General features: G+C 36.1%; 1 protein-coding gene across 1 annotated transcript in view; it reads right to left on the reverse strand.

Moving 5' to 3' along the window:
* The window catches only part of DLG5 (discs large MAGUK scaffold protein 5), a 120514-nt gene that overhangs the window by 11793 nt on the left and 86191 nt on the right, over positions 1–22530 (reverse strand). Inside the window, exons 10-23 of the mRNA XM_026056029.1 lie at positions 22164–22289; positions 21230–21362; positions 18199–18326; positions 17371–17546; positions 16778–16881; positions 15896–15988; positions 13974–14993; positions 11065–11203; positions 8817–8961; positions 8180–8301; positions 7046–7135; positions 5612–5780; positions 1265–1427; positions 192–325 (exon numbers count right to left, since the gene is read on the reverse strand). Of these exons, the coding sequence (XP_025911814.1) occupies positions 192–325; positions 1265–1427; positions 5612–5780; positions 7046–7135; positions 8180–8301; positions 8817–8961; positions 11065–11203; positions 13974–14993; positions 15896–15988; positions 16778–16881; positions 17371–17546; positions 18199–18326; positions 21230–21362; positions 22164–22289 (2742 nt within the window). The remainder of the gene's footprint in view (positions 1–191; positions 326–1264; positions 1428–5611; positions 5781–7045; positions 7136–8179; positions 8302–8816; positions 8962–11064; positions 11204–13973; positions 14994–15895; positions 15989–16777; positions 16882–17370; positions 17547–18198; positions 18327–21229; positions 21363–22163; positions 22290–22530) is intronic.

The raw sequence follows: 22530 nt of genomic DNA on the forward strand, positions 1-22530 counted from the left end.
GGGGGGGGGGGGAAGGGAAGTGCATCAAGCATTTTTCTTTTGATAAGCACATTATGCTTGCGCATTACTTTTGTAAGCGGCCACACTTCTTATCAGCAGATGTTCATAAATGTAATCTGTACAGAGTTATCTACTAATGAGACAGCTGCACGGACCAGAGAGCAGTTTCTTCAGAAGCTAGCCAGCCTTACCTTGATCGTGAATGATTGCCAAGCTGATACATATGAGGGTTATACTGAGCCAGAATAGTAATGGTGTCGCACTGCTGTCCAATGATCAGTCGAGCTTGTTGCTCTGTAGCATTTCTCAAATTTATTCCATTAAACTAGGAAAAGAAAAAAGCCACAACCAAGATGTCAAGTTTTCAAACGGAAATTAGCAAAATCAATCTCCTAATTAGTTTAACTTCTAAATGCTGACTTCTTTCCTCTGGAGTAAATAGGAGGATGGAAGTGCTGCTACACAATGATTCCTAGCATTTGATTACTTTTTGGAAGGAATTGCTATAATTTTAAAATATATGGTAACCTGATAAAAAGCCTTTTTACTGTTGAAAGACATAAGCATTCTGAGTTGTGTTAYGATTTCCAAATAGTTTCTAAAAGTTTGTTCATTGCCCATTTTTGCCATTATTTTATGCTTCAATATCATGGATTAGATGCAAGTTGGTTCAGAACACTGATCTAAATAAATTCAGAATTTAAAGATAAATTAAAATTCACGATCCATTCAGGTCCATTTCACTCTATCATCCACACACAACACAATAAAAGATTTAACATACACATGCATAAGCAGATACATTTACAAAGCAGCTCTGTACTTTACAAAACACACCTCCACAGGATTGCCTAATACTGTATGCAAAAACAATTGTTTTTAAACTAATTATCTCAGGTACTGATACGACATTGTAATAACAACATGAAACTTAGTACTGGCTAGCTGCTTGAGTATCTACTCTCTGTATCAGGCAGAGTATGCTATTGTGACTATGTTAAGTACCCAAATTAGAGTTTAAAGCTGAAGTATGTCTATATAAGATGCAATGAAAACCTATCATCAAAAGACATTTTTTGTAATAAAACCTGACAAAAAGTCGCTAACAATCACAATTATTACTTGAACATTACAATATAGAATAACCCTTGTTATTTCTCAAAGCACACAAGCTTTTGCAAGATACTCTTTAGGGGAAAGCAGTTATGGCTGGGGCCAACTGAACTGATTCAATAAGCCATAGAAACAGTAAGTGAACAATTACCTCCAGCAACTGATCGCCATACTCAAGGCCAGCTTGATGGGCAATGCTCCCACTCGTTACTTTAGATACAAATATTCCACCGTTTTCTCCACTCACAATGGAAATCCCCAGTGGCTCAGAACCCTTCTGCACTTTAACATGACGTGGTTCTTCCATGTAGGGCCTTTTAGAGGAGATAGTTAAAACTGATTTGGACAAAATTGCACTTGAACCATAATAATGTCAAAGTTACATGCACTACTTTATGTCTTGCTGAATTGTAATAATAAAACAGGTTTAAACRGTTGCTTAAAAAAAATTTACAATCAGTTGTTGTAAAGGCATTCCTTAAACTCCATGCAATGTACAGTGGCAGAACTAAATGTATACCAGGTACACAACATCTTTAAAAAGTTATGATAAATGTGAACTATAAATAGTATGGTGGTGAAGTTGGTAGATAAGAAAYTTCCAGATCCATATTACATGAAAGTAAGTTAACTACTGTATATAATATGTAATTTACAATGTAAATTCCTTCCAGAAAGGTACATTACAGTTATAAATGCTGGGAGTCTTTATTGCCAGTGAAAATAAACGTCATAAATGATACGGTGGTAAACCAAAAAAACAACAATACAGAATATCAGATTTCATATTTGTATGCAGGGAAACATAAATTAGTAATGAAAATTAAGCAGTTGCAAACTCAAGCCATTAAGACAGCAGTTTGCATGGTAGCATTACAATTACCATGCAAATTTTTCTCAGGGAAATTATCCAAACATGTCAAATAGCACAAAGTGCGCAATACTGCTTGAGAAGGACAACCTTACATGAGGCCAACCTCAAACTCCTTAGTGATGAGAACCTAGGCCTAGGAGCCACAGGGATTCTCAGAAAAGACCTATTACGGAACAGATATCTGAAAGATGCAGAAGATTTGAGAAGAAAAGAACACTTAAAAAGACACACAGCAACAACAGACACTAGTAAGTACAACAAGAGACTAGATTATACAGAAGAAAAAACAGATACGTTCCCCTCACCACCCCCAAGTTTCCTTCACTTGGCAGTACTTGTCTCATTCACGTGACTGTTTCTTTCTGAGCAGTGGTATAAAACAGCAGGCAAGACCAATGAGCTTCTCAGTCTCTTCCAAAGAGAATGCCAGTCTACGCTTCACCAGACAGACAAACTGTAACTATGACCTGCCTCCTACCGTTTTAAGGTTATAACTTCCTTAAGATGACCACGCAGTTGGGACGTATCCGTCTGTACAAACARGGGTAGTGCTTTCATGGCGTGCATAAACAAACACTAGCCTCTTGAAAAGTGCTGGTACGTATTACTATGAACTCAGCGTTCGCAAAGCAAAAGGCGGCACCAGATGTTCACAGCTGAGCTAGCTCTGAATGAAACAACTCGGGTGCCAGATGCAGTGTATCTAGGGCACATCACTAACATCTGCAGGTCACATCTGTACTTCCAGTACAGGAGTTTAATAGCACTATATTGCTTTTGTTGTGCATTAATTTGAGTGTGTTCTTTCCTAACACTTGATCATACTATGTAGACATGCTCAAAGTTGTGCAGACTGTTAAAACTATTTTAATCATGCTGTTTAAACAGAGACCAGATGAGTTAACTGGACTTCAATTACTGGTACCAATGTTAGGCAGGTTGGTGAAGGGCTAAGCACGGGAGATCTTCGGGAAAGGCAGGACTGGGAGGGGTTGGGGCAACAAAAACGCAGAACAAAACAAGGAGGGGGCATCATTTCCGAAATGATGTTTATTGCTGCAGTCTCTGAAGGTAACCACTGATAGCCTTCCGCAGTAGGGGCCTAACACTTGTTCAAGTTTTTAGCATATAAAAGAATTGTCTATGTACGCATACAATTTGGGACCTAATAACCTTACATCCTCAACATTAAAGGTAATGGCCTCAGAGCTTGTCTGTCTATGAAGTGAAGATAACATAGCTATGTTATCAACAGCATAGGATTAAAATCACTGCCTTCGTAAGTGTTACGTACTAAATATTTCTTACTATCAGCAAACTTAAACCAAAGCCCACATTTTTTGTATATGGCATTAACTGAGCTGTGCTAACTCCCAGCAAACTGAAAGTTATGAGTGCATATATATATATATATATATATATATTTTTTTTTCCCCCTAGTTGTTTTGATCATGTAAACCACGGTGTTAAAGGTAAACTTTATCTTTCTTAATGTCACAATGTGATTATGTTATGTGGCAAAATAATATTTATTAAACCATTTTACCTCATTAAAAGCTAAAATTACACCTTAATGATCTTTATTTATTGTACCTTCTGCTTTTTAACTGTCTACCRCATGCATTTTTAAATTTTTTTGTTTTGGAATGGAAGAGTAAGAATCAAGCCTATAAAACTTGCACAGGATTGTATCTTGAGATGCTAGTAAACTCAAAATTAAAAATGATTAGTAAAGCATGTAGTAGAGAGTCAATAAAAAAGTAAAATAGAATGGTGACTTTTGAAAAGGTATCTTACTTGATAAGAAGTGTTATTAAAACCAAATGAGGTGCCCCCTCCTACAACATTCGGACTGCCTGCCAGAATCACTAAATGCTGATTAGAAAAAAGTTTTAATTTATCTGATTTTTTTTATTTTCATTTAAATTTTTTTCTTAAAAATCAACAGAACAAACAGAAACATTGATTTTTTTGTCTGTATTATATTATCTGGGGAAAGGCCAAGTGAGTTACTTGTATTATGTGAGGAAAAGAAAGAGTAGAGAGTCCAAATAACCATTTAAAATGCTATATAAACATCTATTAAGCATATCTTAAAACATTTTCTTAAGACACATTTAATTTAGGAAAGTGATCAGTAAAGTGCCTTTTTTTGAACTTGTAATCACATTCTTTTTAAATGATCATACATATGACCAGCAAGAGTGAAAGGGCTGGGACCCCACCGAATATCAATCTTCTGAGCATCATTAATGGAAATTCTGTTATTTCCCAAAGATTAGCAAATATATCTCACGTTTAGGTGTGTCAAAAAACTAGCTTTTCTAGTAGAATGTTTCACATCATTAGTCACACAAAAGAGGAAAAATTCCAACTTTGAACTCACACTTTAGATGTACATTTATATGAGAACACATAACTTGAGTACATGCAGTACAAAAGTCACACTGAAGTAAAAAGAAGGAAAGCCCACAAAGAAGTCTTTACATTCCCTTTCACAGTAACACTGTGCTTTGTACACAATATACACTTAATGTCACTACAATAACTTTGTTGCCAATTGTTTAAACAAGACAAAAGTTTCATATAACATTTTATGAATAAGCAAACTTAAAATAATAAGGATATTCTGCATTCCATCATTCACATTTTTATGGTTGGGTCTTCAGAACACTAAATCCTTTTACATAAATCAGGCAATACAGAAGGGTTTTGAAGTCCACATAAACGTAAAGACTCCAACACATCATAGTTCCTTTACACTGCTAGAATGRCACATGGCATTAGAGTAAACAAAAGCTTGATTCAGATTCTGTGTCTAACTCAAGTTCATGCAACTGTTTCACATATTTAGTCTAGTCAGATTATGATAAATGATAAATCAAATACCCAAGATTGATACACAAGCAATACTATCTTGAAAATTTGCATCATGAGATACAGGAAGTCAGTCATTAAAACACCAAGCTAATTATCTTAAAAAAAAAAAAAAAGTATCATATTCTGCAAACATCTACATCTGTACTTAATGTCATTGCTAGCAGTGGTCCCAGTAGAGCCAAAGGGATTAGTCACAGTCGTGAAACTGGGTCTATACATATGCACCTACACAGTTATGCTCCCATTTTTTTCATATTATCTAGCTAATTTGAATCAAGGCACACTGGTTGGAGCAGGCACTCTACAATACTAAAGCAGTTGATCATTGGCTACCAGAAATTACTACATCTTCATTTTATGTGGTTTTCTAGAGTACAAAACAAGCCTAACATAAATAAGGATCTGAGGTAACTCAGCTGAAATGGAGTATTCCAATTTAGACTGCTTGTATTTGGTGTGGCCATTAATTTAATGGAAAAAAAAAAAAAAACTTATGAATTCCTTAGTTTTCTAAACTCAGGACTCTGCTCATACGTTCTGAAGGAAAAAAAAAAAGATCCAAAGATCACTTACATACTTTGTAAAAAAAAGTTTTAAAAAAATCATTGAGAAACAGGATCTGAGACACATCTCTGTTCCTACATTTTTGTCACTGAAATCAACTGTTCACATTCCTTCAGTTCAATAAATAATTATACAAGATTTCATCAGATACATTTGTATCAAAGAATGCGGGGACCTTACCTATCTTTTCTACGTTCTCCAATAGATACTGGGCTAATAGAAATCCTAGGTAATGTGGAAAGGGAGTTCTGAGACTGGCTGCTGGCAAAGGAAGATGTTTCCAAGTTAAGTGGTGACTGTGGAGGAGTTATCAAGCTGGGACTGCTACATTCAGAGTGTGACAAGGAGCCTAGGAAAAATCAACAAGTAGAGTCAGTTGTTAGCATCATGCAGCTCTTACAGTTTGGGGAGCTACAGAGACATAACGAAAGAGACACCATATATATTCAACATGCAAAAAGAACCACTAATGAGGCCTTCTACTCTGTCACTGTGTAAGGAACTTAGGGAGACCAGCTTCCTACCTTAGCTAACTAAATTTAGACAGTGCAAGTTTATTGTCATTAATGTCTACATATGAAATCTATCCACTGTAAATGTGCATACAAATATTGCCACTCTCCACAAGGACAGCAGGTTACAGACAAGTTACCACAATGTGTGTGCCTGAAAACAACTCCAGCAATGCAAAGTTAAGGAAAAATAATGAAAATCTGTAAAGAATTAAAATAAAGATTTCATATACTCATACAATTTTAAAAAATATTTATGTACAGCCCTTCTCTTTGGGTACAGAATGCTTTATGAAACATCTGAGAACACCAACAAAACCCCAGCACGAATCATACACAGAGACAGGGAAGCAGGGCAATTTTAAACAAGCTCGACTTGACTGTGTTTGCATCTCTTCCCCAGTTGTGCCCTCCCCGAGTGCTCTGCCAAACAAGTTCCCTGACAGAAATGTTCAGTTGTTTCTTCCCTCTGAAAAAGCTACAGAAAATACATTTCAAGTTACTAATCACAAGTGAAATTCAGTCATAGGAATTACATTTGCCCAGTTCAGAGAACTGCTGCATATAACCCCCTAAGGTTACAGAACATTCAAATAGTGGCAGTGAACAGCTGCCACTTACTGTAATCAAATTCTGCATTCTACAACTCTCTAGCACTTCTACTTTTACAGTGAAGTACTAAAATATTTTCATTGTATTTCAAAATATAACTTACAATCCATAATACAATAATACGCAAAATAATATACTGTTAGAGAACTAAAAAAAAAAAATGCAGGCCATTCCACTGTTAAACATTTAAGATATCATTCCAGAAGAAAACTGGAACTGTAAAACACACAGCAAGGCTTACTCTCTTTTTTGTGCAATTTTTCTGGTGTGCCATATCCTAGAATCAACTAACAGAAAAATCAGCTTTCATTAAAAAGTTTTTCTTCACCTTTCTGTGGGAAAATGCAAATTTTTTAACCTTCATAAAGTTATCCTTCATAAAGTYATCACATTCTTAAGATTTTGGTGCAGCTTGATTCATCAAACACAATGGCTTTGGACTGGCAATATTAAAAGCATTACAAATAAAATGTATTTTGAAATGATTTACCTCTGTCAGAGCCCATGATGGACCTTGGATATCTTGGTGTTAAAGGGATCTTAATTCGTTCCGTCCTGTATTGCAAGTTACTTGAAGAACCTATTTTACAACAAGATGATGTAACAATTTGGCAAATGTAAGAGCAACTACATTGAACAAAAAATACACTTAGACTCTACTACTTCAGTGACCATTAAAATGGTCTCTGCATTTATGTTGAAGCCTTTATAATTGCCCTTGTAAATATTGTGTATGACATATCTAGTGAATTACCTTGTATAAATAGTCAGTACAAACACAGGACAATACCACTATACAGAATATATATGCATTATTTATTCTTGCATCAACAACTTAGGAGGTTTTTTTGTTTGTTTGTTTTGAATCAAATGCAACTTCATACGAGCTCTGAGTGAGAACTTAATATCTGAAGTTATTAAGCATCCAYGGGATTTTCTGAAAGGGAGTTAAAATATTCTGATTACATTCTGCTTGGCTGAGCAAGATATAAAAGTTTTGAAAATGTCAAAAATATGCCATTTTGTTGTGGTTACAAGGTTGCCATGCTGCATTCAGATATAACTGCCAATCATTGATGGATCACAAGAACGTATGCACACACACAGAAGTATTACATAGTTTAAAAAGAAAGAAGTTCTACGATGTTAAAATTTCATTGCTACAAAGCATGCATTTGTTTTGGTATTTCTAGGATAGGCATAAACAATCTTACATGTCAATCAAGTAAAAATAAGTGCAACTTTTATCTTCCAACAACACAATTCACATTAGGCAATTAGTCACCCCATATTCTTTGTCATAGGGGTGCTCTCCTTTTCTTATCTCCAACTCAAGGAACCTCAGAAATACTCCCATCTTTACAATGGTACTTTCAAGCAACAGCAGGTATTGAAAGGAGAATTTTGCATTGCTCACACCCAGCATTTCAAAGAGACTGTGAAGAGTGAATTAAACTTGGCTACTCCCAAAGAAAACCTTTTGTCATTAAGCCAGAAAAAAATGAAGCAAAGAAACACAGGAAGCCTTTTAGACTTTGCTAGTATGTACATAAACATGGCATTTTCCATTTATTATTTGCCTCCAACAGGTAGGGGTCATGAAAGAATCAGAAAAACTACTCACCAAGTCTTGCACTGGATGGTAATGAATTTGAGCCATGAGATGCTCGCGTACGTGAATTTTCAGAGTATTCGTTGGAGTGTTTATGACTTAGGTCCAGACTCAGGCGACCTTGATGCTGGGCACTACATCAAAAGTAAAGGAGGTGGCAACAGTTATCACAAGGCAATGTATCTCAGCAAATAGTGAATTGGCAAAAAAAAAAAAAAAAAAAAAAAAAATTGTTATCGAGTTACTGAATAAAACAAATGCACCCATTCCCCCCTTCCTCCCCCCTAATCGTCCTCCCATTTTACGAATTAAGAGAAGTCAGAAGAGGGAAAATAAAGTGCTTTAAAAAGGGGGAAAGATTTCATTTGTTTTGGCAAGGAAAAGAAAACCAATTAAAAATTAGTTTATTAAAAAATTTCTTTGTCTACACTAGCCAGTGAAATAGGAGGGAAACCYAACCAATCAACTACTGAAAGACATGAAAGCAACTGGCACATCATCTCTGTGTAATAACAGTATTAAGAACCCTGGGTCAAAACAGCATGCACACACAGCAGTGTTTTACTGTGCACTGGATAAGCTAGCAGAAGCAATTTCACCTTAACGTCTTTATAAACAAAAATCTAAGGTGATATAAATTTCAAGACACCTGGGATGCAGATGCTGATGGCATATTTGGCTGGCAACTGATGGGCAATTGTTGGTGTGAACTCTATGACTCCAAGCAGTATAGACTGGATTTCTCATGACAGCAGTTACTGCAGGGCATGGTGCTAAGCTTCTTGGTACAGTACCTGTTTAAAAGTGATATTATTAGCATAAATGTAAGCTACAAATGTAAATACGTTTACACAATTTTATATAATTATATATTACAATATATTTGCATGTATGTACATTTATCTATAAATATAAATTAGCAGCAAATACCATAAATGGTGTTCAATGACACTAATAAGTAGTATATACATATTTAAAAGATGGACTATAATTCTGTAATGACTCAGTAATAAAGTGAATAACCTGGATTACAAAAAAATGAAGTTGTTCACAATATATTATCAGATAGTTTAAAATGCCCTGGTAGCTAGAAGATTTTCTCTGCCTTCTAGTATCAAACATTTGTATTCAGAAACAACAGTTCTATATTTCTCTGRACTGTCAAGACAGGAACACAAACTTTTATTTGCTTTTTGAACTGACTGCAGCTAAAACCATTCTTATTCTTCTGTTGGCTCAAAGACTCACACTTCTGGCACGTCCTATAGCTTTAAATTATATTACCATGTTTATTTACAAAACTATTTACTCAAGCTTTTCATTTAAGTACATTCGTCCTTCAGTACTCAAAAGTCTGCCTGACCAATTTCCTCTCAAATAAATTAAATACAATAGCAAAAATTTGTTCACATTTTGAGACATACAAGTATACTGTCTAACTAGCATGGCTTGATTAGGTTATTATGCAATCAAGAGCTAAAAAAAAAAAAAAACAAGATAAAATTTTCAGCCACTTCTCAGGATGAAAACAACTACTAACACTTTTTCTACTATCACTAAATGAGAGACAGAAAGCATGTGCTAAATAAATAATTGAAAAGAGCAGAAGCTGTATTGGTGCTGAAGTGTAATGAAATGCCCAATCATTTTGACCTGAGCTAGCCTTGAGCATGTGTTTGTATTCTGTAAACTGAATGAGATAATGGGATTTGAAGCCGTCCTTTCTTCCAGATACATGAGCCATTACTCCCTTCATGGTTTCCAGTAAAAAAAGAAGTCTTCCATAATTTCTAAAACATGTGGCAGTTTGAGTCTTTCTGTAAAAGTGAGGATAAATTCATAAAATCAACATTGTCTTCATTCGAAAACCATGTTCTCTAAGCAACTGCTGAAGGTAACTATGCTAAAGACCGAACAATCTATTTGGCAACAAGTTGACCAGGTCTAATCAAATGCGTCTTGACCAGTTCAAAGTAACTAGCATACAACACCCTAATTAGCTCCTGAAACACACCATTACTCTGTACCAACACGAAACCTGTTGACGCAAACTTCAATACTGCTGACAACTCTGATCAACTAAGAGAACATGTTAACTTCTTTCTGTTTTACCCGAATACATTGATTTGAGTGAGCTACTTGTGATTCTCCTCTTCAACAGCTTAGTAACTCAAGCATGTTGGCATTCAGTCTTTAAATTACGTGGACTAAGATCACAACCAATTTAAGCACTAAAGATACTCAAGGTATTTGATTTCCAGTGGGTAGTACCTACTATGTTGCACTTTCTGAACATCAGATCTTTCCCTGAAAGTATTTCAGAAGTAGAGYATCTAAAACCTGGGATGCCTCCACTTACTGTTCACTTCCAGAAATATTGCAAGTATTATTTGTCTCCCTAATACGTAGGCTACACCACTTCATTCACCACTCACAAAAAACATTCAGTTTCTGAGCAAAGGAAGTTTTTGATGATGCACAAATCCTTCAGCCAGGAGTAGCTTGGGTTCCTTGATAGTTCTTATACAGGTTTCATTTCCTTACAGAACAGCAACAGTCCAGAATCTGAACGGATATTTGACAACAGACCACGGGAATAAATTTTTTGCATCATTTTTGTTCCGGATATAGCGTGACCGATCCCTGATATGGACAGACTACTTTGAACATTCCTGGCAAGTAAATACAATATCTTATCCARTCCCAGGGTAGATGTCCAGAATATAGTAGTCTAGCTCAACTTACTTACTTGATGAAGAAATAAATGAGGGGAATTCTTATAGTTGATATTCAGGATATCAGAAATGAAGAAAGTTCACATCAGAAATATTTCTGACTTGAGCAAAGAGAACCACACTGACACTCCAAGTCCTGTCATCCAAATCACTATCACACACCTGCTGACATGCCTCCAGCATATAAGGAAGAAGGCACAAAGCCATCACTGTGCCTGGTGGAACGCTTTGGTGAATATGGGGCCCATTCCTGTAGGTCTGGAGACAGATGCTCTTCACTTGCTGGAGTATACTTCTGCACCTAAAAAACCCCAGAAATTATAGACAGGTGGAGATTCAGAGAGAAAAAACAATCCAAACTCGTAAGGTAGTAACCAGTTTCAAACTTCCTAGTATCTATTCCAGAGTACTGATCATCTCTTAACATAACAATGCTTGTCACGCCTTCGCTTTACCTGGCAACAATGCTACTCATTTCTATCCCTCCCTCCCCTTTAGGCCAATTTTCAACTTACCTGACCTGCTTTCCTTCAGAATAAAACACCTAGCATTGCAATTGTTGTCTGAAGAAGACCTGCCTAACATTCCAGAAAGTGCTTTCCTTTAAGCCTGTATTTTCAGATATATGTGAAGCAACATCTCTTCAATAGAGTAATTTGGGTTGTGGAACCATCACAAGTTTTGTTCAGTATATTATGAACAGACCCTGCTGAGTTAGGTAACATGAGACTAGCTCAGATACTGACAGTGATGCTAGAGAGCTACAAGTTCAGAACTCAGCATGCAGAATTTACACATTTCAAATGTACAACACAAAGCATGAGATTAAAATAAGTAATATGCTAAAAATAATTACTGAAAAGGTACTTATAGTTCTTATTATAGCAGTATTTCATTAAACGAAGAGTTACTGACAGCACAAAGACAAAAAAAAAGCGCAAAGATATCCTCTAAGGACCATGACTTGATGGCTGTATAGGTAATTTTTCTATCTACTACCCARGGATGAAATTCTCTTTTAAAATTTATCAACTCATACCATAATGTATTTACACAATTAAAAAAGAACAAAAATAAAAAAAACAAAACCATGATACCACCAGATACGGCTACAAGCTCAACTACACAGCATATTCTGTACACATTTTTAATATTATAAAGACTACTTCATTAATGAACACATGCAGACTAGACACTACTCTCAGACATGACCTAACATAGTGGTACTGCACAAAGTCTATTCAACCAGYGAAAAATTTCAGAGTATATAGCTTTCAGAGTTTTTTTGTTTGTTTGTTTTTTTAAGGCATAATACCCTCTTTTACTCTCTGGTCAAGAGCACCTTCAGAATTACAAGGCTCTGCCTGTTTTCTGTAAGGTTGGGGAGAAGTTAGGGGATGAAAAAAAGACCCACAGAACCTATTCCCCATATAACACTAAAAACAAAATATATCAATATATCAAGTACCCTTAAAAAACAAAATTATATGATTTTCTTCTGCACCATGGATCCACACCTATATGATGTCTGCAGAACACTTGGACAGTATTTAGAATCAACAGTAATACGGCTTCATCAGTGCTTTCCAATTCTCTCAACTAGTGAGTGCCAAAAAACATTCCCTATATTCTAGCTAAGGAATCACACATTTAGGGCCCCACCTACATGTGTCCTTCTCACAACTGGAAACTCTTCCAATATTACCACAAGGATAACCAGGACAACACATGTGTCAAAAGACAACAGCAGGATTTGAATTACTTAGCTTCTTACAGTGCAATTCTTACTCAGAAAGGGACCTTCCTCTTAGCCATATTGCTTCTGAAAAAGTCTGAGGAGTAGTGTGCTGATTTCAATTCCAAAATTAAACCCTTATTTTTCTGTCATTGATAATGCAGATTTTGCTGGACACATTTTAAAAACTGCTGGATGTTTTAAAAACTGTTTAAAAAAGTCTATAACTATTTTCTCCTCAAGGCATTAGGGAACATGGAATAAACAATGAAAGTGACTAAAAAAGTCACTCTATTATTATTAAAAATTTGCCAGTTGTTCTCTTATTTTGCAGAGCATGGCCCCAAATCTTGCATTATTTACACTTCAGCTTTGCTGTCTGTATTCCTTCTAAAATTCAGTGAACAGGGTGGGGTTATCCAGGTATAATCAGGTGCAGGGGACAAAGAACATGACACTGAAGTTATTATAAGGCTGATTATATTCAAGCAAAAATAACACTTTTTGAAACTTAACATTTGAGTTGGAAAAAAGTTATGTTTGTCATGTGAGCAAATCTGATATGGTGGACATGAAACGACACTATTTATTATGCCATTTGATATTATCTAGTCAGCTAAACAGATTAGTTTACATAGACCCTGTACAGTGTTTCCTCCACCTATTCTAGCAACAAATAATCCAGTCTCCATAGTGGGGTTGTTTATTCACATATTCTGCCATAGCAGAGTATTTCAAATCATATTCTCATTTCAAACAACACTTTCAAATCATATTCTCATAAACAGTCCATATTTACAGTGTAATGTACCTACCACCCTGTGAACTTCAGGTKAGATTTACAAAGCTATTTAGGCACAAAGACTTACAAAAAACATCAGGGTGAACAGTGTACTTTTCCCCATTAATCTGTAAGAGRAGGTAGGCAACCAATCTGATTTTTTAAAAAGCCCTATTTTCAGCTTTTCTGAAGCTGCCTTTTTTTTTTTTTTTTTTAGGCTGTTAAAAAGATGCATAAAAGATCCCTGAACTTTCATCAAGGAGCATAAAAATCCAAAATATGGCTACTAAGCAGAACCCTATTGTTCTGTTTGGTGGCTACCCCCACCTGTTCAGTACTGTAACTCTGTGAATTGCTTTTGTATTTAGTGATAGTGCAAAGTGACAACCTTGGCTGGATGCCCAGTCTGGGGTAGCTTCTTAAGAGACCTGGATTTTCAGAATGGGCTAAGCTTCTCCCTTTATGATAGAAACCTGGGCACCCAAAACCACAAGTCACTTCTGAAAATACTCATTAAGGTTTCTGGCTTTGTGCTTCAATATATCAAACTTATACCTGGAGTGCAGGATTTGGAATGGACATAGGGGTCATTTTATGCCTCAAAGCAGGAGCTGATTTTGGCCTTGGTCTTTTTATCTCTGGCTCTTCAACTCTTTGAAAGCCAATGTCATCTTCACAGGATTTCCTTGAAGAGAGATGAGTGCAGTCAATTCCTTCCTCCCGATAATAATGTCCAGTGTTCCTACTACGCCCCTTGAGAGTAGCAGAGTCCTGTTTAAGTGCCAAGGAAACTGGAGCTTGGGCAGTGGCTGGGCTGGTGGGTGGTGATCCAGTTGTTACTGTAGACTCTGATGCAGAACTTGTCTGCTGTTTATGCTTAAATTTGATAGAGTCACTTCTCTTAGGAGGAGTTGGAGGAGTTGAAGCCACTTCAGTTTTGGATGGCTGAGGTGAATGGCCTGTCACCTGATTAGGAGAAAGGTACTCCAGTTTGGGAGGAGTTGGTGGTCTTTTGAAAGTATCAGGGTCAAAGATAGATTTCCTTTGTTTTGGCTTTTTGTACACAGAGAACTTCTCCGTTTCTGCTGTTGAGATATTAACCATTACTTTCGGCCAGGTGCCACCACTATGCTTAGCTCCATGTCCTTTGTCAAATATGGTCTCTACCATCATACAGTCAGCTCCCACAGGTTCATAAGGCAGCCTCCTGTTGTCCAAGTCAACAACTCCATAGCCTCGGTCCCCGTATGCCTCTGGATTGAAGGAGTTGAGACTGTGTTCTGAATTACTGTGGCAACTGTGGACTGTATTCCTGCGAGAGTCTGCTCGTAATGTCTTACTAGGGAAAGGTTTGTGATCACAAAATGAACCACTGCCCTGATCACTCCGGTCCTTTTTGCTATCCATGATGTCTGGATTGAAAATGTCAGTCTGTGTTGAGCTGTTGAGCTTCAGGTTTCTTTTATTTTGGGCTTGTACCTCTGATGTGTGAACTCTACAGTTAGATATTTTTTCTGATTCCTTCAGGTTTTCAAATATATTTTGGCCACTCCAAGATGAACTCTGAGGAAAAACCTAAAGCAAAGAAAAACATGCAATTACCTTATTATTATGGCTGATTTCTGTCTAGTACAAGGCATGTTCTTAGCCTCCCTGATTTACACATCCCTGAATATACACATATAGATACAGTTGGGAAAGGTTTAATAAAAATCTTGTAGATTCAAGACACAGATCATCAGATAAAACGAAGCTGTGAAATACTTTCTGCCACATTTCAAACCAGTTCCAGAAGGACAACTCCACATGGTGGCAGAAGCACAGAACTGACAGCAAAGGGACCTGCATTCCACTTCTACCACTGCTAAGTGATGCTAATAAATCACGCATCATTGCCTGTTTTCCCTCACACATTTTTAAGAAACTAAAAAGATGAAAGGTAAGTTCCGTGAAGCTGGAATTACTACTCACTAAGCCTGTGTGACAGGTCAAATAAAATGGGTTTCTAACCTCAAGAAGCAAAACAGAGTAGTATTTTTGTATCAACGAGCCTGAAAAAGAGAACCTTGTACTTATCTATCATGATAGGCAGAGTTCAGTTTTCTGTGCAACTCCCTCCTGACTAATAGCAAACCTTTCTGTAGTCAGGAGGACAGATTAATTTTTCATGCACAAAACTGCTGGAGCTGTGCAGCAGAAACCAACAACAAAGCTAGGAGTAGTTTCATGTAACCAGTAGACAAATGGGAAAGAAGTAAGAGCAATCAATAAATTTCATTTCCTACCAGATGCCAAATAGCCTTACTTTGGAAAAGAACTATCAAGTGCATGACCAGTGAAATGCATCCAGAAAAAGTCTTGCTTTCAGCAGAGACTTTCCCATATAATGGATTCATTTTTAATGTTTTCTTTCCTTTGCAAATAATAGTTCTGCATAACTTGAGGAAAATCCAGCAAACTTAGCTTCTCCTACTCACCTTCATCAATGACAGGGTAAGGGAATCCCTACAGTTTCGTAGCAAAGCTTCGCATTCAGTCAGTGACTTATTATCTAGTGCAATGCCATTGATCTATACACACACAAAAAAAAAAACATAATGGACATTCATAAAACAAAGGTAGCAGGTGGGGAACATCTTAAGGTAGTGTCTCCGAGACAGAGAAAACACTAGTTATCACCCTATTTGGATCAAGGCTTCAATATACCTGTGAAATCTGGTTGGTCTTTCCCTGTCCCACTACCCCCTCCCCACCCCAAGCCCATCTCTGCTAACTACAGTTTTGTGACAATACAAAGTACAATTCTATAAYTGTTTTTTTTACTAGAAATACAGTTTAACCACACTTTTGTTTCACTGCATTAGCCTTTATTCATTCATATATCCACAGTAATTATCTTCTCTTTCACAGCAGTGAACAAGTCAGATCCTTGAAGGTTACAAATGCATACAGGAAAAAGCTTCCCCAGAAGGATGACACCTGTGATGATCATATGATAATTGTCTTTAAAAGACAAGAAACCTTTCATTCATCTGAGGGAGGGTTTTTTTTGAACCAACCTTGCCTATGAAGTATAACAAGATGACAAGTATGATTATGTATCAGCCACATGTGAAGAGTTCAGTCAGTGTCTGTGAAAAACTCCCATATGAACTAAGCATGGCAGGTAACATGCACGTTTTATTAGTCACCCAGCCTACAAACATATTAATTTATAGTAATTATCTAGTGAGTATACAAAAAAAAATGATATAGTGAAAGTAAAAAAATGAATTGGAAATTTGAAATCCTAAAGAGTAATATGTTTGATAGCACTTATAGCAAAGAAATGACAGAAGAATTGCATTCTTAACACTTACAGCAATTATTCTATCTCCCACAGTAAGGGAACCCTCTTTGGCAGCTGGGCTTCCAGGTACAACAGCAGCAACAAATATTCCATTTTCTAGACTGACTCCACTATCTGAAATCCATAAAATAAACACAAGTTTACTCCTGCAATTCAAATAAGTTGTTCAAACAATCACACATCTGACATCCTGCATGAGAAAAAAAAATGTAACTACCAAAGTGAATGAGCTCCTTACTGTCTGAAAACCCTTTTAAAGGAATAAAAAAGCAATGCAGAAAAACAGAAGTTTTCAAATATCCTAAAACTTAATACAAACATACAGACTTGGACTGACTAAGGGGTTTTAGACTCCCAACAACACTCCAGAGAAGTGGCTAACTAGAGGCAATTATGGGGAAAAAATACTATACTTATGGAATAAATCCATCATCAATATAACCATTTTTAGTCTGCTAAAAGTAACTAATGAAAATCCCTTTTTAGGAGGTAGTAACAATTTAAGTGGGATTTAAACAAACTCAGAACATGTACCTTTACGTCCATGCCATTTTTGGCTGGACAAACACGTAACATTTACCATCCAGCCTTTACATCCATTACCTTTCTGTCCAGAAACATTGATGTGAAGAGGTGTTATCACTCGCCCACCTAAGGACTTCCTTCTTCGAACCACCATGTTAATAACTCCTCCTCCATTTAGCACAGCTTTTATAACTTGCTTTTTATCCTTATTAGTAAGATCCACATCATTTATCTTCAGCARCCAATCATTCACTCTGGCAGATAAACACAAAGAGGTCAGTGTTATAAGCATACTTGGCTGGGCACAGCAAACACGTAATATTCATAAAAAGGGATGCAACACTGCTGATATCTCAATATGCTAATCCTAAATTATCTGGAGTTCTCCACTCCTGAAGAAGCATGAAATAGCTAAGTGAAAAATCAGGACTCCGAGTCTGCACTTCACTAGTAAAAGTATATCCTACTCAACTGACTGATCACTACTCTCCTTATTTAAAAGTGACTATTTTGACAGAATAGAGTGGTTAAAAACCTCCTATTGACACTGAGAACGGGAACCAGTTTCAAATTATCCCACACACTACTCTCCCTTTCTCCTCCCCAAAATAGGTCACCCTTGCATCTTYCCCAAAATGAAAACAGAAAAGTTTGAAGGGAGGATAAACGGAGTAAGAAAGAGAGGAAACAAAAGACGGAAGAACCATTTCAAACCCTGATGAGTTTCTGTAACACTTCTARATACTAGTCTTCTCAGCGCAATTTCCCAACCAACATTAAAAAGCTACAGGTAGCCAGTAATAAAAAAGAACTTCAAAAACGGAAACACTGAAAACTTTTTATATGTTCATATTTAGTTYACTAGGATCAAGTAAAAGACAAGTACCTTCCAGAGTAACACCCTACCTTAGCCGACCATCAGCAATACTTCCTTTGTCTACTTTGGTAACAAAGATCCCGCAGTCTCCAGGGAGGTATGGTTCATTCACACCTTCTGCCACATCAAAACCAAGTGCTTTCAAATCCATATCATCCTAAGAAATATTATTAAGTGATTAAACTGCAATGGCAGCGATCGTGCCTCTGTCTGTTAACAAGAGGCATTACTGCATGCTTGTACTATGCCCTTGTATTTACGTGGTATCTGTTCTACGTAAGTTCTTGTATTTTGTAAAGTCCCAATTCCATTAGATATTAGGTGCTCTGCTGTATTAAAACAATTTTTTTCCTCACAGATTTAGGCTGAAATAATGCATAAGGAGAACTTCACAGAACAGAAATGGGAGAGAGAGTTAAGACAACATGCATAACCTGTTTTAAATCATGATATTGGATGCTACAGCGTAACGAGAGAACTACAATACCTCAGACATGTCCTAAAGAACAGGCATTGCTCGGGGAAAAAAAAACAAGTAACTTTAAAGGTAAGAAAACAGCATTGTGTCTTGGTGATGCATTCAGAAAGAATTCAGCTTTGATATGGCTAGAGATCAGAAACAAACAGGAACAAAAGCTCTAAATTATGGGGGTCTAAACACTAAATATAGATTAGAAATGATATGCTACCAACACTGGCACAAACCAGATAATCCTGGACAAAAATAGGGATAAACACCTTTAACAAATCAGTCATTGAACCAAACTGTGAAATGCTAATTTAGTCTTCGTTTTGGTAAAAGGGAAGGTCACTGTAGAGAATCTGGTTAAAGAAACTGAACTGTGACCAAGTGACCACAAATTTATATATTATTGTTATTTTCAATTTTAAATAGTACACGCTCATAAAGAGAGCTCTACTTGAGATCAATTGACCAACAGTCTCAGGATATTGAAGGGAGGTACTCAGAACTTAAAATCTAACAGGCAAAACACACAGGGAGCTTGCATCCTAAAACAATAGCAAAAATCAGACTTGTAAAAAAAAAAATGGTTCTAGACATGATTTGATAAATAATCCCCTTAAAATCAGAATAGCAAAAACTCTTGAAGCAGTGCAAAACAAGACTGATAAAAGCAGGAGGACAAACATGTGAAAATATGAATATTTACCAGAAACTGAATTGATCTAAACCTTCCAAAAATATACTCAAATCAATACCACATGATTTTTCAAAGTGTTCTATATAAGTAAAAAGCGGATAGGGAAAAGGGTGGGTCTGCCATAATAAAAGATGGCATAGAGATCAAAATATCTCTGCATAGCCTCAAAGCTAAGTGAGTGTTACTTCACTCAGTTTTGAGCTGAGTGATTACGTAGAACATGAGCATAAGCAGACAGCTGAGGCTGAAGCAAAAATAAAAGGATTTAAATTTAGTGGACTCAGTCTCCATCCTGGAATTCAAATGCTAGTATGTCAGCAAGGATTTCTCTGTAGGTCTATCAGAGACAGCACAGTATTATCAGTATAGTTTGATAACAGCAAGTGTAACCTTTATACTCAGGAAAAGTATATTCAATTGACTTAAAGTTTATGCACTTGATCTCAGTATTGCAAACATTTAGAACAAATTTTGAAGTAAAAAATAACCAAATAAGCACACATGAATGGAAAATTCATCAGGACGCAATATGTTTACTTAAGGTACAGCATATGCTAGAAATAACTACTTTTCCAAATAAGGGAAATGTGAAGTTATTGGTTATCAGTTAAAACGGAGAAAATAGCAACACACGAAATGTAAAATGACGAAGGAGCTGGTGAAAAGAAATGAAAAAGCTTAGTGAAAGGGGAATTGTAATCCTGGAAAGAACTTACAGGCAGTATTCCTGATGGATCAGTATTAGTACCTATTTAACATAGTCTATTCAATAATGAGCTTAGAATCATTAACACTTTGCAATTTTTTATTCTGTTTGATTGAACTGTCAGAACACAGAGCAGAAGAGCAGAAAAAGGAAATGGATGACTTCAAGTATTGCAGTAATAAAAGGAATGTAATTTGAGAGCATTAAATTGCAAACTTGGTCATTCAGAAGTCAGCAAGTAATTGTCATATGTGTAGAACCTGTTGTAAATGAAAGAGGATCTGGAAGACCACCTGTGTGTTCTACATGGCCAAAAAGGACTATTAGCAATGTGACACATCAGCCAAAATTTTCAAGTAGAAAAGCATACAAGGCTTGCATTCAAAGTAGGGAAATACAAATACCTAAACTAGAACGAAGAAAAATAAAATCAAATGGAGAAAGGTTATACTATGATAATGAAGGGATATCGACATTATCTGGAAAGCTGAACAAAAGAACGTATCATGGAAAAACAGAAAAGGGACTGAACTGCTCTCTACAAACAAGCAAGGAAGATGAAAGGAGAGGCTAAAGCTGAAAGAATGTTGGTAACGCTGAAGGACAGTAAAAAATAAATATAGATGTGTCATGAATAAATACCTCAAATACTTGAATATTTTTTACCACAAAATCTGAGCAAAAATAGGAAAAATATCTGTATGAAAAAACTTGACTACTTTATGCAGAGGTAAGTGATTTGCTTGTAAGAGTAGAGAACTAAGCTCCGATGTCAGTGTTTCCATTCAGTCTTAGCTTTCTGCTGCCTTAGCACTGCCATTTCTGTGATGAATCACTTGCATTTTAAGAACACTTACTTTAATTTTAAGAACACTTAACATTTAACTTATCAGAACATTTTTATAGTACATGGACTCAGGTAACTTGCAAACTTAGACAAACTATTTTTATTTATACTTATTAAGAAGAAAAGGACAAAGCCTGTGTACTAACGACTTGTTTTTCTGAAATACATCTAGATGATATGGTACTTACTTCAAATATGTTTGTGGTTCCTAGCACAACAGAAATAGAAAATTAAGAATACACAGATTAAACAGCATTATTTTTATCATATATAGTATTAGGGGTATTATAATTAACTATCAGGCAATCCAATATATAAGACGAGAGTTAGTATCTTTGACTTACTCTGTCTTTTTCAAATTCTACCACTTCTGTTTCCCACTCCAGAGAATCCGTATCTATGGCCGAGTCATGGGAACTATGGGCCATTAACTGACGAAATCTGGCCTCCTTTTCCAATTGATTCTCCATCTTCTCTCTAGGGAAAGAAAACAGCTCTTTATAGACACAGACTAACCCTTTTAAATAAAATTATGTATAATGATATATCTGTTGTATATAACATTATATGTTATTTTTATTATATATATAAATGTATTTTATATATTATATATGTTTAAATAAAATGATGTATAATGTTATCACTGGGAGATCCTTATATTTTATTTTCCAACTCAAAAACCCAGGCTGTGACAAAAATTTGCCCTATTCTTCCATCTTCCCAATATTCTTGGGCTGCTCTCAAATAGTCTTTTTTGTTTTCTAAATATTGTGCTAACTTTTTCTTACATTTTTTGCATTACTTTTACATGGTTAAAGTGCACAACTAGGTTCCTAAAATGCCTGTCACAAAACACATCTAATTTTACCCTTAGATGAGCTGCATCAGTATGCTCAGGAGAAGTGGGGCATGATAAATACTGAAAGGAAAATCTCTTCCACAACCCATAAAGATCACATGTGATGCACATTTGCTTTATGTTCCTAAACCAGTGAGAATACAGTTGAGATGAACTAAGTTGCTATTCATCTGACTTCAGCCACTGATGCAATCCTGTATTGCATCAGTGCATCTTCACAGTACGATAACTTGAGCAATAACTAAAAATAAATAAATAAATAAATAAATAAATAAGCGGTGTTCCCATACACAAGATCCTGAATGCCTGCTGCCCATAGCTATAATGACACATGGTTCACTCATGGACACAGCTAACAGAGTAAAGTTTTGGACGATTTCTTAACAATTCCATGCAGTTGGATCATTTCTGTAACGTACTTCAGCTCCTTCAGTTCACGCACAGCATCGTTCTTCTGCTTTCTCATATCATCCAGATTGCGAAGAGCTTCAGCCAAGTCACTCACAGCCCGGTCTCTCTCCCTCCTTAAGTTGTCACACAAAGTCCTTTAAAAGCAAAAGTTGTTTAGAAAAAATTACTTAAAACTGTATCTAAGTAACAAACCAATTTTACCACGCTGTACTCCTTGATGCAGTGGAAAGCAGTTTCAAAAGATATCTCAAAAAAAATCATGTATGCATCACAAAGACTCAGTGATTTTTTTTTTTTTTTTTTTTTTAAGTTTTAACTCGGGAAATAGTAATTCTACCTTCTAAGATCAGCTTCCACCTAAGAATGTAAGAGCAC

Source organism: Apteryx rowi, unplaced genomic scaffold, assembly GCF_003343035.1.
Source record: "Apteryx rowi isolate R43461 unplaced genomic scaffold, aptRow1 scaffold_129, whole genome shotgun sequence".
Classification (NCBI taxonomy): Eukaryota; Metazoa; Chordata; class Aves; order Apterygiformes; family Apterygidae; genus Apteryx; species Apteryx rowi.